Source organism: Xenopus tropicalis, chromosome 1, assembly GCF_000004195.4.
Source record: "Xenopus tropicalis strain Nigerian chromosome 1, UCB_Xtro_10.0, whole genome shotgun sequence".
NCBI lineage: Eukaryota > Metazoa > Chordata > Amphibia > Anura > Pipidae > Xenopus > Xenopus tropicalis.
In genome coordinates, this window is record NC_030677.2 from 205,482,917 (window position 1) to 205,496,849 (window position 13,933).

General features: G+C 46.5%; 1 protein-coding gene across 1 annotated transcript in view; it reads left to right on the forward strand.

Annotated features, from left to right (window-relative positions):
• ctif (CBP80/20-dependent translation initiation factor) overlaps positions 1 to 13,933 on the forward strand; it is a gene marked incomplete in the record, with an annotated part of 115,302 nt that overhangs the window by 75,307 nt on the left and 26,062 nt on the right. The window contains 1 exon segment of the mRNA NM_001078866.1: positions 1,562 to 1,861. Coding sequence (NP_001072334.1) covers positions 1,562 to 1,861 — 300 coding nt within the window.

Genomic DNA, 13,933 nt, shown 5'->3' on the forward strand with positions numbered 1-13,933 from the left:
AATCCAGACTATTTTGGTTTCCCTTCTGGCTAACAACAGCACTCCTATCTTTCTTTATGGCAGGGAATCATAATATACTCTCAGAATCAGAGACATAGCAGGATTAGTTACCCTTTATTTAAAAGGTTTATTTGCTGCACTGCTGCAAAGCCTGTAGCTGATTTGGCAGGAGGCTGAGCCAAGGCCAAGTTAACAAATGCAATGAACTTATTGACTATATAAATGTATGAAGTCTGAACCTCCAGCAGGACAGGCCTGTGATTGGATGGATTTCCCTACCAAGCCCCACAGCATCTTAATTTACCCTTTTAGGCAGCGGCCGATAAATTGACAGGAGCTACAGGATCCTGGGAGAGAAGGTGAATTCCATTTGTGGTGCAGTTGCAGAGCACCCTTTGTTACAGCTCTGGCCCTGAACCTTCCTGCCCCTGATAAAGGGATACACGGGCCGGGAGCAAACATCCTGTTATGTGCACACACTGTCTCCTAATGACAGCATTAATAAGCAGCAGGGGAAAAAATAAGCCCAGCAAATACAGGTCAGCGTAATGGACTGAGGTGCATTTGTTGGCGCCAACGGGAATCTCTAGTGAGGACGAAGCAGCGCGGCGCCCACGGCTTAAGAGCTGCTGTAATTCAGGCACTTTTCTTGTTTTCAAAGCTGAACGGAAATAAATTCATCCTTCGAAATGTTACTTTATTTTGGTCTTAAAGGGGTTGTAAACCCTACTATAACCCTGACCCACAGCGCCCCCTAGTTTCGTTATTGAAAACATAATCGATGCAAGAAAATTCACCAATGAAAACTCTGCTGATCAAAAGACCTCATTATAAATGCAAAAGAATCCACCTATGGGAATGCTGATTTCCCAGCACTGTGTCAGGCAACTTGCTGCTATCTTACATATAGAGATAATTATGTCATTTATTTCTGCATTATATTACACTGAAATCAAACATGGGGATAAAGGGCAGACTTGTTCGGTGATAGGAAATTGTGCTTAATGCTTCCAATTCCAGTTTAGTCAGATCTACACGGATCAGCTGGGATTCTCATTGGAGGATTTCTTGCATTTGAACACATTCTTTGGCTGTGGGGATTTGGGGAAAGTTTTATTGTGCAATATTGCTTTAAGAATGCAACCCTGATGTTCTTGAACTACAGCTCCCAGTCTGACTTGACCTTTATTATATGTTAAATTTTTCTGGGATTTGTAGTCCAGCGACAACTGGGTAAAGTTTGGTTAAGCAGTGCTGTGCAGCAGATGTACCGTAGGGATGTGCGTGTGGAGAAAAACTCAACCCTAACCTGCCCACTCCCAACCCGAACCCTAGCCAACCTGGCTTCTACCCTCTCTTTATAGACCAGCACCCGTCCCGGCCGATGATGTCACTAAAGGGGCGGGGCAGGCACAAGCCTATAAATTCTGGAAGCGGAAAGCCGGCAGGGAGGGCAGGGTAGGCAGAAGAGCTCAACCCGCCCATGACCCACAAAGTGACCAATATTTTCCCTCCATTCCCAATATTTACGTTTCCATTTCTATTGGTTCCCTTCCGACAGGAAGACGTAGCGGTTGAATCCACCAATCCCCAGAAGACCAAAATGGACAAACTGATAGAGATCCTAAACAGTATGAGGAACAACAGCAGCGACGTGGATTATAAACTGACCACTTTCATGGCGGAGGCGCAGAATTCCGCCAATTCAGAGGAGATGCTGGGGGAGATAGTCAAGACTATTTATCAGAAAGCGGTGACGGACCGAAGCTTCGCGCATACGGCCGCCAAACTCTGCGACAGGATGGCGCTGTTTATGGTGGAAGGCACCAAGTTCCGAAGTCTCCTCCTCAACATGTTACAGGTAATTTCATTTCAGCAGCCTTTCTATGTTCCTACAGTGTTGATATGTGGGCTAATGGCTTTATGGCTGAGATTCTAGCTATCTGTATAACAGAGCATTCTGTCACAGTGGCACAGATCCTATCTGATCCCCCCATTGTAAGCAGCAGTCCTGCCCTGCTTTATGGCTGAGATTCTAGCTATCTGTATAACAGAGCATTCTGTCACAGTGGCACAGATCCTATCTGATCCCCCCATTGTAAGCAGCAGTCCTGCCCTGCTTTATGGCTGAGATTCTAGCTATCTGTATAACAGAGCATTCTGTCACAGTGGCACAGATCCTATCTGATCCCCCCCATTGTAAGCAGCAGTCCTGCCCTGCTTTATGGCTGAGATTCTAGCTATCTGTATAACAGAGCATTCTGTCACAGTGGCACAGATCCTATCTGATCCATAAAGCAGGACAGGACTGCTGTGTACAATGGGGGGATTCTAGCTACAAGGCACCAGATCCTTTTTAAAACCCACTCGTTTCAAACCCTTAAGAAGATTAATGGGCAACGTGATTGAAATAATAAAGTCCCACATGGTGAGGGAAACGACTCCTGATCAGTTTTAAGTACGTGATTTTATAAACACTGCCTATATTTAGGTACAGGAAACTGCCCAAAGCTCATAAGCACAAATATCTTTAAATAGACAACATTAGGGGTGGATAGTTTCCCTTTAATCTTAATGAGACTCAGGAAGGCTCCTTAATATGAACACTTTCTGTGGTTTTTCTGGAGACACGGAAGGGGTTATACAAAAGGTGCATTGTTACTGCCGTGAGTGGTCAGCAAATGCCCCTTTAGCGTTAGCAATGTAACTAGAAGCCCTTTCCCATGGCCACTGGGCAGCTCAATGGGCCGGTGGAGCTGATGACGTCCTTCCTCCTACAACTGCTTTACACCTAGGAGGCTGCAGACAGGTCTATGTTTAGTCTCGGGCTGATTTACAGATTGGTAGGAGACTGACCCTACATCTGCAGCAACACATTACTCCGGCTAAATGTGGAATAACCCGCCGCCGCCGCATTATACAGAATGGCTGTAACCGAATCTGTGTGTTGGGCAGCTGGCCAGCTCTCATACGTCTTTCCCTTCGCCATCACATTAGAATGTCATTTATTTCTCATCCCGACTAATTGGGTTTGCAAATTAAGCAGGCCTGCCTGCATTGCTCATCTGGCCTTCTACTTACATTAAGGCTGCGTTGTGAACAGGGGCCCCCGCTATGTCTGGGGGGAACCGGAGATTGGAAGCTCAATGCAGGGGTGGTGTAAAGAAGGGTCTTTTGCCCTTAGCTCCTGACAGTGGGGGGTCAAAAGATCCAAAAGGCTGCCCAGTGAGTTCCAGGGGATAGATGGATCCAAAATGGAGGCAGGCAAATGCTCTCTGGGAATATCCCCTGGGCAGGACTGGGAGTCTAGGGCCTGGCATTTGAAGCACACAGAGGCCAAATAGCCCCCCAGCCCAATAAATAGTGACTGTCTGTGGCACCTTACAGCCCCCCTGGCATTCCCAGTACCCAGAGGCACAAACAGCCCCCCCAGCCTAATAAATAGTGACTGTCTATGGCTTCTTACAGCAGCCCCTCTGACATTAGCCACAGTTTGTCAATCCGAGCTTGCCCCTGTGGCATAATGGCTAGTCATTTGACTTAATCTTGGTGCCCAACACGCTGGCAGCATTGAGCTTTTAAAATGTACTTCTCCTTTAACAGGTGTGACTAATTAGACCGGACCACCAATCAGGACCAATGACATTTGATAAACTCGCCTAAACTACTAACCTGCACATGTGCGTGCCCCATGGGTGCAGGGAATACTCGGGTTTTGGATCCACCATTAAGGCATTGATGCCTTCAAGTGCCCTGGGCTGGTGAATTTTTTATGGATGGTGATGGAAGGTCTAGTAACCCATAGCAACCCAATAGAAACAAATGTATTCGGAATGGTTGCTAAGGGTTACAGGACAGGAACAAACTTTGCACCTGTTATTAGGTTATAAACGGTGGGCCCATCCCATGGAATTCTTCTGTGACCCACCGGGGTCAGGCTGGGAATGGAATAGATGTCATTGTGTGTGTGTGTGGGGGTGGCAGGGGGCTATTTATATTTAAATAGAGAAACACACACAATGCTATAATAAATAAAACGTCTCACCGACAGACAGGCTTTCAGCGCTATTTATTGCTAAGCTGCTTCTTGGCTCCCCATCCAGACCCCCGGGAGCGGCCGGCCGCAGAGGCGTAGGTGGGCTTGGCGCTAAAGGGGCGTCGGTCACAGTACAATGACTGCTGTCGTTACCAATAGAGATTGGGGGGATGAGAGATGGCTCCTCGATTTAGAAGTGTGTCGGCAGTGTCCGGTTACTGGGGAAGGCTACAGCCTCTCATTAGTCTGAATTCTTGTCTCAAACGGCAGAGTTGGGGTTCAGCAGGGGATCCGAAGCAAACTTAACCCCGTTATTGCTCCACTACAAATCCCTGCATTGATTCTCTGAGGCTATAACATGCTGGGAGCTGTAGTTCAACTTAAAGCAATATTGATCTCTAGGGCCAGCGGCATCATTCATATGCTAAAGATTCCTCCAATGAGAATCGCTCTGTAGAGAGACAAAAGAAACCCGCCCTTGATAGGAACAACTGCGCAGCCAAATGTTCTAGATCACTGCCACAGGACTTGCCACTATCTGAACAGCAAAAAGGTTAACGGTGCTGTAAGAACAAGGTGACAGCCACATATTCTGGATCATGGCTTCAGGAACAGCCAGACAGATGCTTATACTAGATCAGTGCTGGAAGACTTGCCAGTAGCTGACAGTTGAGTACTGAATACACAAGTAATCACTGCTGTAGGGACAGCCATAGGTTCTATGAATTAAGAGGCTTGTGTTCTAGATCACTGCTGCAGGACTTGCCACTAACTGTCTATTAACTGCTATAGGAATCACTGATATTTGAACAGCCTCATGCTCTTGGTCACTGCTGCAGGAGTTGCTGTCAGCTGTCATTTAAGCGCTGTCAGTTAAGTGCCATAGGAATCACTGGTATAGGAACAGCCTCATGTTCTAGATCACTGCCGCAGGACTTGCCACTAGCTGTCAGTTAACTGCTGTAGGAATCACAGATAAAGGGACATCTTCATGTTCCAGATCACTGCTGTATGAATCACAGATATAGGGATGTCTTCATGTTCTAGATCACTGCTGCAGGACTTGCTGTTAGTTAAATGCTGTAGGAATCACTGGTATTTGAACAGCCTGGTGTTCTAGAACACTGCCGCAGGACTTGCCTCTAGCTGTCAGTTAACTGCTGTAGGAATCACCACTATAGGGACATCTTCATGTTCTAGATCACTGCTGCAGGACTTGCTGTTAGTTAAATTCTGTAGGAATCACTGGCATAGGAACAGCCTGGTGTTCTAGAACACTGCCGCAGGACTTATTGTTAGTTATATGCTGTTGGAATCACTGGTATAGGAACAGCCTGGTGTTCTAGATCTGTGCCGCAGGACTAGCTGTCATTTAACTTCTGTAGGAATCACAGCTAGAGGGACAGCCTCATGTTCTAGATCACTGCGGTAGGACTTGCTGTTAGTTAAATGCTGTAGGAATTGCTGGTATAGGAACAGCCTGGTGTTCTAGGACTTGCTGTTAGTTAAATGCTGTAGGAATTGCTGGTGTAGGAATAGCCTCAGGTTCTAGATCCTGCTGTAGGAATAGCCTCAGGTTCAAGATCCCTGCTGTAGGAATAGCTTCAGGTTCTAGATCCCTGCTGTAGGAATAGCCTCAGGTTCTAGATCCCTGCTGTAGGAATAGCCAGCTATCAGCCTGTGGAAGCCGCATGTGACTGCCTGGCTGTTCAAGATTTTCCTGAAATGTGAATATGCAAACAACGCTCAGAATTCCTTCCGTGCATTCATGGGAATTTCAGACAAATCCATTATTAATGGACGTGATGCATCTGTAGTTGCCATAGCGAGCAATGGTGGGAAGTGCTGGCAGTGAGAGGGTTAAGCAGAGATGGGAGTTGGTGAGGACTGGCTGTCTCTGCCTGCTGGGGTCACATCCTGGCTGTCTCGGCTCCTAATTATACACTCTGTGAGGAGCAGGAGGGACGTGTGTGTGTTTATGGCGGCCGTGTCCCCGGAGGAATGACATGAGGGAGAAGGCACATAGCTGGGAAAGGATATCCGTCCCGACTGCAGCTCCCACCCCCGGCTCACTGGGAAATGTCAGACCTGCGCTGGATTTTTCCAATCTCCGTCCCCTCGGGGCCCGGGGCTCAGCATAATGGCCGACGCATGAATGGAAGTGCATTAGTAGTATTCAGGGACACCTTACTATGCACAATAGCCCACAGATACTGTCCCTTTTACTGACCCCTCTCTTGCCTTACTATGCACACTAAGCCACTGCCTATGCCACCATCTTGCGTTACTATACACCCTAAGCCACTGCATATGCCACCATAATGCCTTGCTATGCACCCTATCACATGATACAGCCAATGCCACCATCTTGCCTTACTATCCACCGTATCACATAGTGCAGCCAATGCCACCATCTTGCCTTACTATCCACCGTATCACATGGGGCAGCCACTGCCTATGCCACCATCTTGCCTTACTATCCACCGTATCACATAGTGCAGCCAATGCCACCATCTTGCCTTACTATCCACCGTATCACATAGTGCAGCCAATGCCACCATCTTGCCTTACTATCCACCGTATCACATAGTGCAGCCAATGCCACCATCTTGCCTTACTATCCACCGTATCACATAGTGCAGCCAATGCCACCATCTTGCCTTACTATCCACCGTATCACATGGTGCAGCCACTGCCTATGCCACCATCTTGCCTTACTATACACCATTAGCCACTGTCTATGCCACCATCATGCTTTACTATGCACCCTATCACCCAGTGCAGCTTTTGCCTATGCCTCCATCTTGCCTTACTATACACTCTAAGCCACTACCTATGCCACCATCTTGCCTTACTATACACTCTAAGCCACTACCTATGCCACCATCTTGCCTTACTATACACCCTAAGCCACTGTCTATGCCACCATCTTGCTTTATTATGCACATTATACTGTAATTACATTCAGTGGGAGAATGACGTTTCTTTACTTCAAAGAGCTGCAGCTTTTTTCATCCCTACACACTGCGGTGCCCAAGGCAGACTGGCTAAGCGTTCAGCCCTCTAAATGTCGGCTTTGGAGAGGCAATTTAAGGATTTGTACCAGAGGGGCTCCACCTAGACTCCCTCTCCCTTTACACACACACACATATCCTTATTTTCCCAGAGACAAGCTGCACAAAACTGGCCTATGAACTGCAGCAAGAAAATGACAGCACAGCGCTATCTGCTGGCTGAATGTGATATAGCGACAGATACAGCTTCCAGCTGCAGCAAATAGAATCTAGCACCCCTGCAAGTACCCCTCTGGGTAGAACCCAGGATATCTGTACGGAGCTGTTAGTGGGAGAAACACCCTGATTGGGGCGGAATCACTTCAAAGACAAATTCCAGCAAGAAGACAAGATAAAGGGGGAGCGCCATTACTCGCCATCAGTTTAGAGACAGTTTAACGAGCCTCAAACGATCCCCGGATCCTCGCCTGGCAAAGCTTCACACAATGAGGTTGCTGGGGGGGGGGGGGGGGGCAAAATGATTAACGATTTGGGGAAATGGGAGGAATGAAGAAAAGGAAAGATTTGCAGTTTATGAAGAGTTGAACCTGAGGCTGTCGGAGAATAAAGCAACGTGGATGCTCCAATAGGAACGCAGGTCACATTGTGACATCACCTTTTAAGGCTCCGGCATATTATTAAAGGGTAAGAAGGCCAGATTGTGTTCACTCTGGCTGATTTATCCTCGCTTTCGGGGCCCTATGCCACCTACCGGCACAGTCAGTAGCCCACAGTGGGGCCCCGTGCAGCTGCCTGGTATTAGCCTTACTGTATATAGCGCAATAGGCCCGGCTGAGTACAGGAATGTTGAGGGCCACTATTGGGCTGATTTGGCAGCACCTTGGGGGCCCAATGGCACTTACATGGTCTTTTGGTTGTGGCACAATCATTAGTGCACAGGGTGGCCCTGCAGGTTATGAGCCAATTCCAATATAGAGGAATCCATCAGCAATACTTTGGAGTTAGCAGGGGGTCCCAATTATAAGCACTGGTCACCCCTGGGTGGTGGGCTCTGCCATCAAGTAAAGTTGGGCCCCAATGAAAACAATTGCAGTCACCAGAACACCTTTGATCCACCCGCAGCCACTCACCAATTATGCCAAACAAGGCACCCATGATCCACCCAAGCCCTGCCCACTCTCTCACAAGCCCCACCCCCTTTCACAATCCCTTCCTGTACCTGTGGATAAAGGTAGAATGAGGGTCGACGAAACCAGGCTGTGATATAAATGTACGTTCCTATATCCGCTGATCTACAAACGATCGAGCCCAGGGCTGAACTCTAGCACTTCACTCCTTGACACTTTAACGCGTGTCTCTGCCGTATTTATTGAAAAAATATTATGTTCCCTTTCCCGCGCGTCCGCCGCCCAAAGCAAATACCCAAAGCGAGAATCTTATTCTTAAAAAACAAACATGAACCGGTTAAAAAGAAAAAAAAAGTTTGGTGGTTGAGATTCCTGAACTTCAATGCGACTCCTGAGCTGCTAATTCTTTCTGAGTTTCTGTTTCCAGTGCCACAGGGACCCCCACAATTGTACAGTTCCCAGCCTTGTCTGCACCAATTCATTTACACCATGTGACTTAAGGTGGCCATACACGGGCAGATTTCAGCTTCCAATTCGGGTCCTTATGACCGGCTCGGAGGCTTATCTGCCCCTGTATGGGGCCCTCCGTCGGGCCTCCCTGACCGATGTCTGGCCTAAAATTGGGCAGATGACAATTGGGACATTCTTGACTTTGTCGGATCGCTCATTTACACAGTCCCCGCTCCAACTTTTTTCATTGGCATATTGGGGGAAAGATTTGCTCATTTGGCAACTTCACCAAATGAGCCAATCTTACCATGTATGGCCACCTTAACGCTGACTTGTGATTGGTCACTTTCCAAATCTGTTTGTGGATTTAATTAAACCATGTGATGCTTAAAAATGAACAAAGGCAGGACTCACCCAGGTATTGGCAACAACTCTTATGGCCCCCACCCTTAACCCATTATCAGCTTATTGGCCCGTGTATAGGCAGGAACAACGGACCTGCCCTACCAATATCTGACCTGAAATCGCCCAGATTGCAATTGGGCAGCTTTGATTTTTCCGCCTGATGGTTGATGCGGTCCCCGAACGGATGACTCCTATACCCACTGTTCTAATTTGATCATTTGGCCCCAGGGCCAAACAACCGAATTAGCCCGATATCTCCCACCCGTAGGTGTGGATATCGAGAGAAGATCCGCTTGCTCAGCGACCTCACCAAACCTTTAGAAATGGGTCAACCTGCACAGCTCTAATAACTGCCCAAGCTTTAGCTTGAAAAAAATCCTTAATGTTTGTAAACAGCAAAGGGGCCCATCATGGAAGTTTGGAAGAGAGGGCGCTTTGGGGGGTCAATTGCTTTCCCTGGGACACAAGTACTAGGGCAATAAGGGGCACAACGGCGTGCCAGTTAGTGCCAATCTAACAAGCACTTGTGCCCCAGGGAAGGCCGCACTCTGTTCCAACGCAACAGCTTCCAGAGACGCAGGCAGTAAGGACAAGGGGCCCAATGTGCCTGTGAGCACTGAGACAGGCAGGCAGCGTGGCACTGAGTCATGCGGGTAGCGTGGCATTGAGACAGGCGGGTAGAGTGGCACTGAGACAGGCGGGTAGAGTGGCACTGAGACAGGCGGGTAGAGTGGCACTGAGACAGGCGGGTAGAGTGGCACTGAGACAGGCGGGTAGAGTGGCACTGAGACAGGCGGGTAGAGTGGCACTGAGACAGGCGGGCAGCGTGGCACTGAGACAGGCGGGCAGCGTGGCACTGAGACAGGCGGGCAGCGTGGCACTGAGACAGGCGGGCAGCGTGGCACTGAGAGACGGGGCAGTGTGGCACTGAGACGGGTGGGCAGCGTGCAAGTGAGCACAGAAGCCAGACTTGGAATTGTTAATGGCCGCTGTGACTTGAGAGCTGCCTCCCCCTGCGGAGCTATGTGCATTCCAGGGATTAGGTGCCGTGCAGCAGGCTCCCTGTCTCCTAGCTGCCCCCGGATCCCTTACCCTGGGAGATGTGGGTGCCGCTGGGAGGGCGCAGGCACCTGTAGGGCAATGCTGTTGACGAGAGGCAAATAAATGTGATTTATTTCAAGTGGAGCCTTAAGCCCTATGTGCAAACACAGAGTGCCAGGCAATCCTGTCCTTGTAACGGCAGGGGGGGGGTCGTATTCTCTGAAAATGGCTTGGATTAAGGTGTTTTATGCGGAGGAATCTGCCTGTGACAGCTGAACTGCAACTCCCAGCACTCAGCAGTGCCGTATAGTTGTAGGCCTTTAGGCGGAACCGTTTGATCACTGCTGTTATACATGGCTGCCACAGTGCCCCTGTAAAAAGTTGCTTTTCTTTATTTTTGAAGGATCCCCTTTTCAGAAAGTGCATTTGCCCCTATGGGGCAGGGACACCACTATACAGATAAATATGGTAACTGGCCCCTAGGGTCCCAACTGTGCAATCTGGTATGTGACAGCAGTTTCTGGATTTGCTTGGGTGGCACCATCCAAAACCTCCATGCCCAGTATCTGTGCCCAGCTTAATTACTTAAGCCCCTTGGAGATATGCCGAGTGGTTTGCACCAACATTTATAAATGAGCCCCATTTTCTTTGGGATTCATTATGGATTTTATTCTAACATAATAGCCAGAACACTACTTTCACTGCTTTCAGCTCTCTAACCTCTTAGTTAGTCAGTGACTTTAGGGGGGGCCATATGGGACATAACTGTCAGTTTGTGAGCACTCAGGTCAGTTTCAATAGCAAACTAACTGACAGTTATGTCCTATGTGGCCCCCCCTAAAGTCACTGACTAACTAAGGTAAGAGAACTGAAAGCAGGAAGTAGAGTTCTGGCTATTATGTTAGACATCTGCCCACTCCAGCCTTTATAGATTACATTTTTGCCTAACAAACTATATTACAAATATTTTTTATTTTGCGCAGTCTGTCTATTTTACTCAGTTTCATTTTTACACTAAACTATTCCCCTAAAAACCTTCCTATCACCCGTGCATCGCTCGAGGCCGTAGTGCCGGCAGCCGTGCCCTAGAAACTCTGTTAAGTGTTTTCTTATTCGTCGTGTCCTTGGGGACCTCAAGGTTCTGCTCTGCGAGGTATGCAGGTATTCTTCTCCGGTTTCCATGGTAACCCCGAGTGTTTCCAACTCTACGATTGTGTTTATTTCCATTTCCTCTTATTGGCTGTGTGTAGAACCCTGATTGGCCACTGACAGCTCTTTATCACCACCTGAGTAGTAACTAGGAGTAATTGCTCACGTTATCCTGTGAACCCTGCCCATTGGGGGAGTGCATGGTGCCTCCCCCCAATGTAGTTTTTGATACATTTATGTTTATGTAGTTTGGAATTTCAGCGCCTTTCTGGTTGCTAAGGTCCAAATTACCCTAGCAACCAGGCATTGATTTGAATGAGAGACTGGACTATGAAGAGGAGCTAATTAGAAACATAAGTTATAACAAGTAACAGTAACACAATAGTTTTTTGGCTGCCAGGGTCAGCGACCCCCTATTTGAAAGCTGGAAAGAGGCAGAAGAAGGAGGCAAAAAAATAAACTATAATATATATTATTATATATAATATATATATAATAAAAAGTGAAGACCAATTGAAAAGTTACTTGGAATTAGACATTCTTTAACATACTTAAGGCTGAACAACCTTCTCTATCAGCTTGGCATCTGGTTCCTGTTGTCTAGGGTCCCCTTTATTGGGGTTCAATTTGGGGGTCACAGAGCAGCAGCTGGGTGTACAAGGGGAGGGCTGTAGTTCCATGAAGGCTTCTAGGAAGGCACTGCTGTCGTGTATAATGTCATCATTTCTCATTGCCCTCCCTGGCCAAGTACCTCCCACTGCGAGCAGTCGTGACCCATTATACGCATGTGTGTGATGTAGGATTGGTTATGGGGTCACATGGTGCCCCAGTGTGGGGGTCACAACACTTCCTAGGCTGCTTTTATGGCAAAAATACTGCCGTGTACCCCATGTAGATTGCGGGCTGTATTCATATTTATGTGATCGGTGACCTTTAAGGTCAGAATGTGACCTGATAAAGCCTATGCCAGGAGAATGCAGGTAAGCGAGACCTCACTGCTGTGCTCACAGATACACACACACAGCTTTCTAATCAAAATAAAGGGCATTTATATATACAGGTATGGGATCCCTTATCCGGAAACCAGTTATCCAGAAAGCTCCGAATCACGGAAAGCCCATCTCCCATAGACTCAATTTTAATTAAATAATTTAGAATTTTAAAACTGATTTACTTTTTCTCTTTAGTAATAAAACAGTACCTGTAGAAAATTGAATATATAAACGCTCAGCCTTACTGCTCACACGGCACGATGCGTCAATCCCCAATAGCCCACCGCTTGGCTTTTTTGGAATATCACAAGAAAAGAGGAGAGCACCTTCATGCAGATGAACTGCATGAAGGTGCTCTCCTCTTTTCTTGTGATATTCCAAAACAGTACCTGTACTTGATCCCAACTAAGATATAATTACCCCTTATTGGGGGCAGAACAGCCCTATTGGGTTTATTTAATGGTTAAATGATTCCCTTTTCTCTGTAATAATAAAACAGTACCTGTACTTGATCCCAACTAAGATATAATTACCCCTTATTGGGGGCAGAACAGCCCTATTGGGTTTATTTAATGGTTAAATGATTCCCTTTTCTCTGTAATAATAAAACAGTACCTGTACTTGATCCCAACTAAGATATAATTACCCCTTATTGGAGGCAGAACAGCCCTATTGGGTTTATTTCATGGTTAAATGATTCCCTTTTCTCTGTAATAATAAAACAGTACCTGTACTTGATCCCAACTAAGATATAATTACCCCTTATTGGGGGCAGAACAGCCCTATTGGGTTTATTTAATGGTTAAATGATTCCCTTTTCTCTGTAATAATAAAACAGTACCTGTACTTGATCCCAACTAAGATATAATTACCCCTTATTGGGGGCAGAACAGTCCTATTGGGTTTATTTAATGGTTAAATGATTCCCTTTTCTCTGTAATAATAAAACAGTACCTGTACTTGATCCCAACTAAGATATAATTACCCCTTATTGGGGGCAGAACAGCCCTATTGGGTTTATTTAATGGTTAAATGATTCCCTTTTCTCTGTAATAATAAAACAGTACCTGTACTTGATCCCAACTAAGATATAATTACCCCTTATTGGGGGCAGAACAGCCCTATTGGGTTTATTTCATGGTTAAATGATTCCCTTTTCTCTGTAATAATAAAACAGTACCTGTACTTCATCCCAACTAAGATATAATTACCCCTTATTGGGGGCAGAACAGCCCTATTGGGTTTATTTCATGGTTAAATGATTCCCTTTTCTCTGTAATAATAAAACAGTACCTGTACTTGATCCCAACTAAGATATAATTACCCCTTATTGGGGGCAGAACAGTCCTATTGGGTTTATTTAATGGTTAAATGATTCCCTTTTCTCTGTAATAATAAAACAGTACCTGTACTTGATCCCAACTAAGATATAATTACCCCTTATTGGGGGCAGAACAGCCCTATTGGGTTTATTTCATGGTTAAATGATTCCCTTTTCTCTGTAATAATAAAACAGTACCTGTACTTGATCCCAACTAAGATATAATTACCCCTTATTGGGGGCAGAACAGTCCTATTGGGTTTATTTCATGGTTAAATGATTCCCTTTTCTCTGTAATAATAAAACAGTACCTGTACTTGATCCCAACTAAGATATAATTACCCCTTATTGGGGGCAGAACAGCCCTATTGGGTTTAATTAATGTTTTATTGATTTTT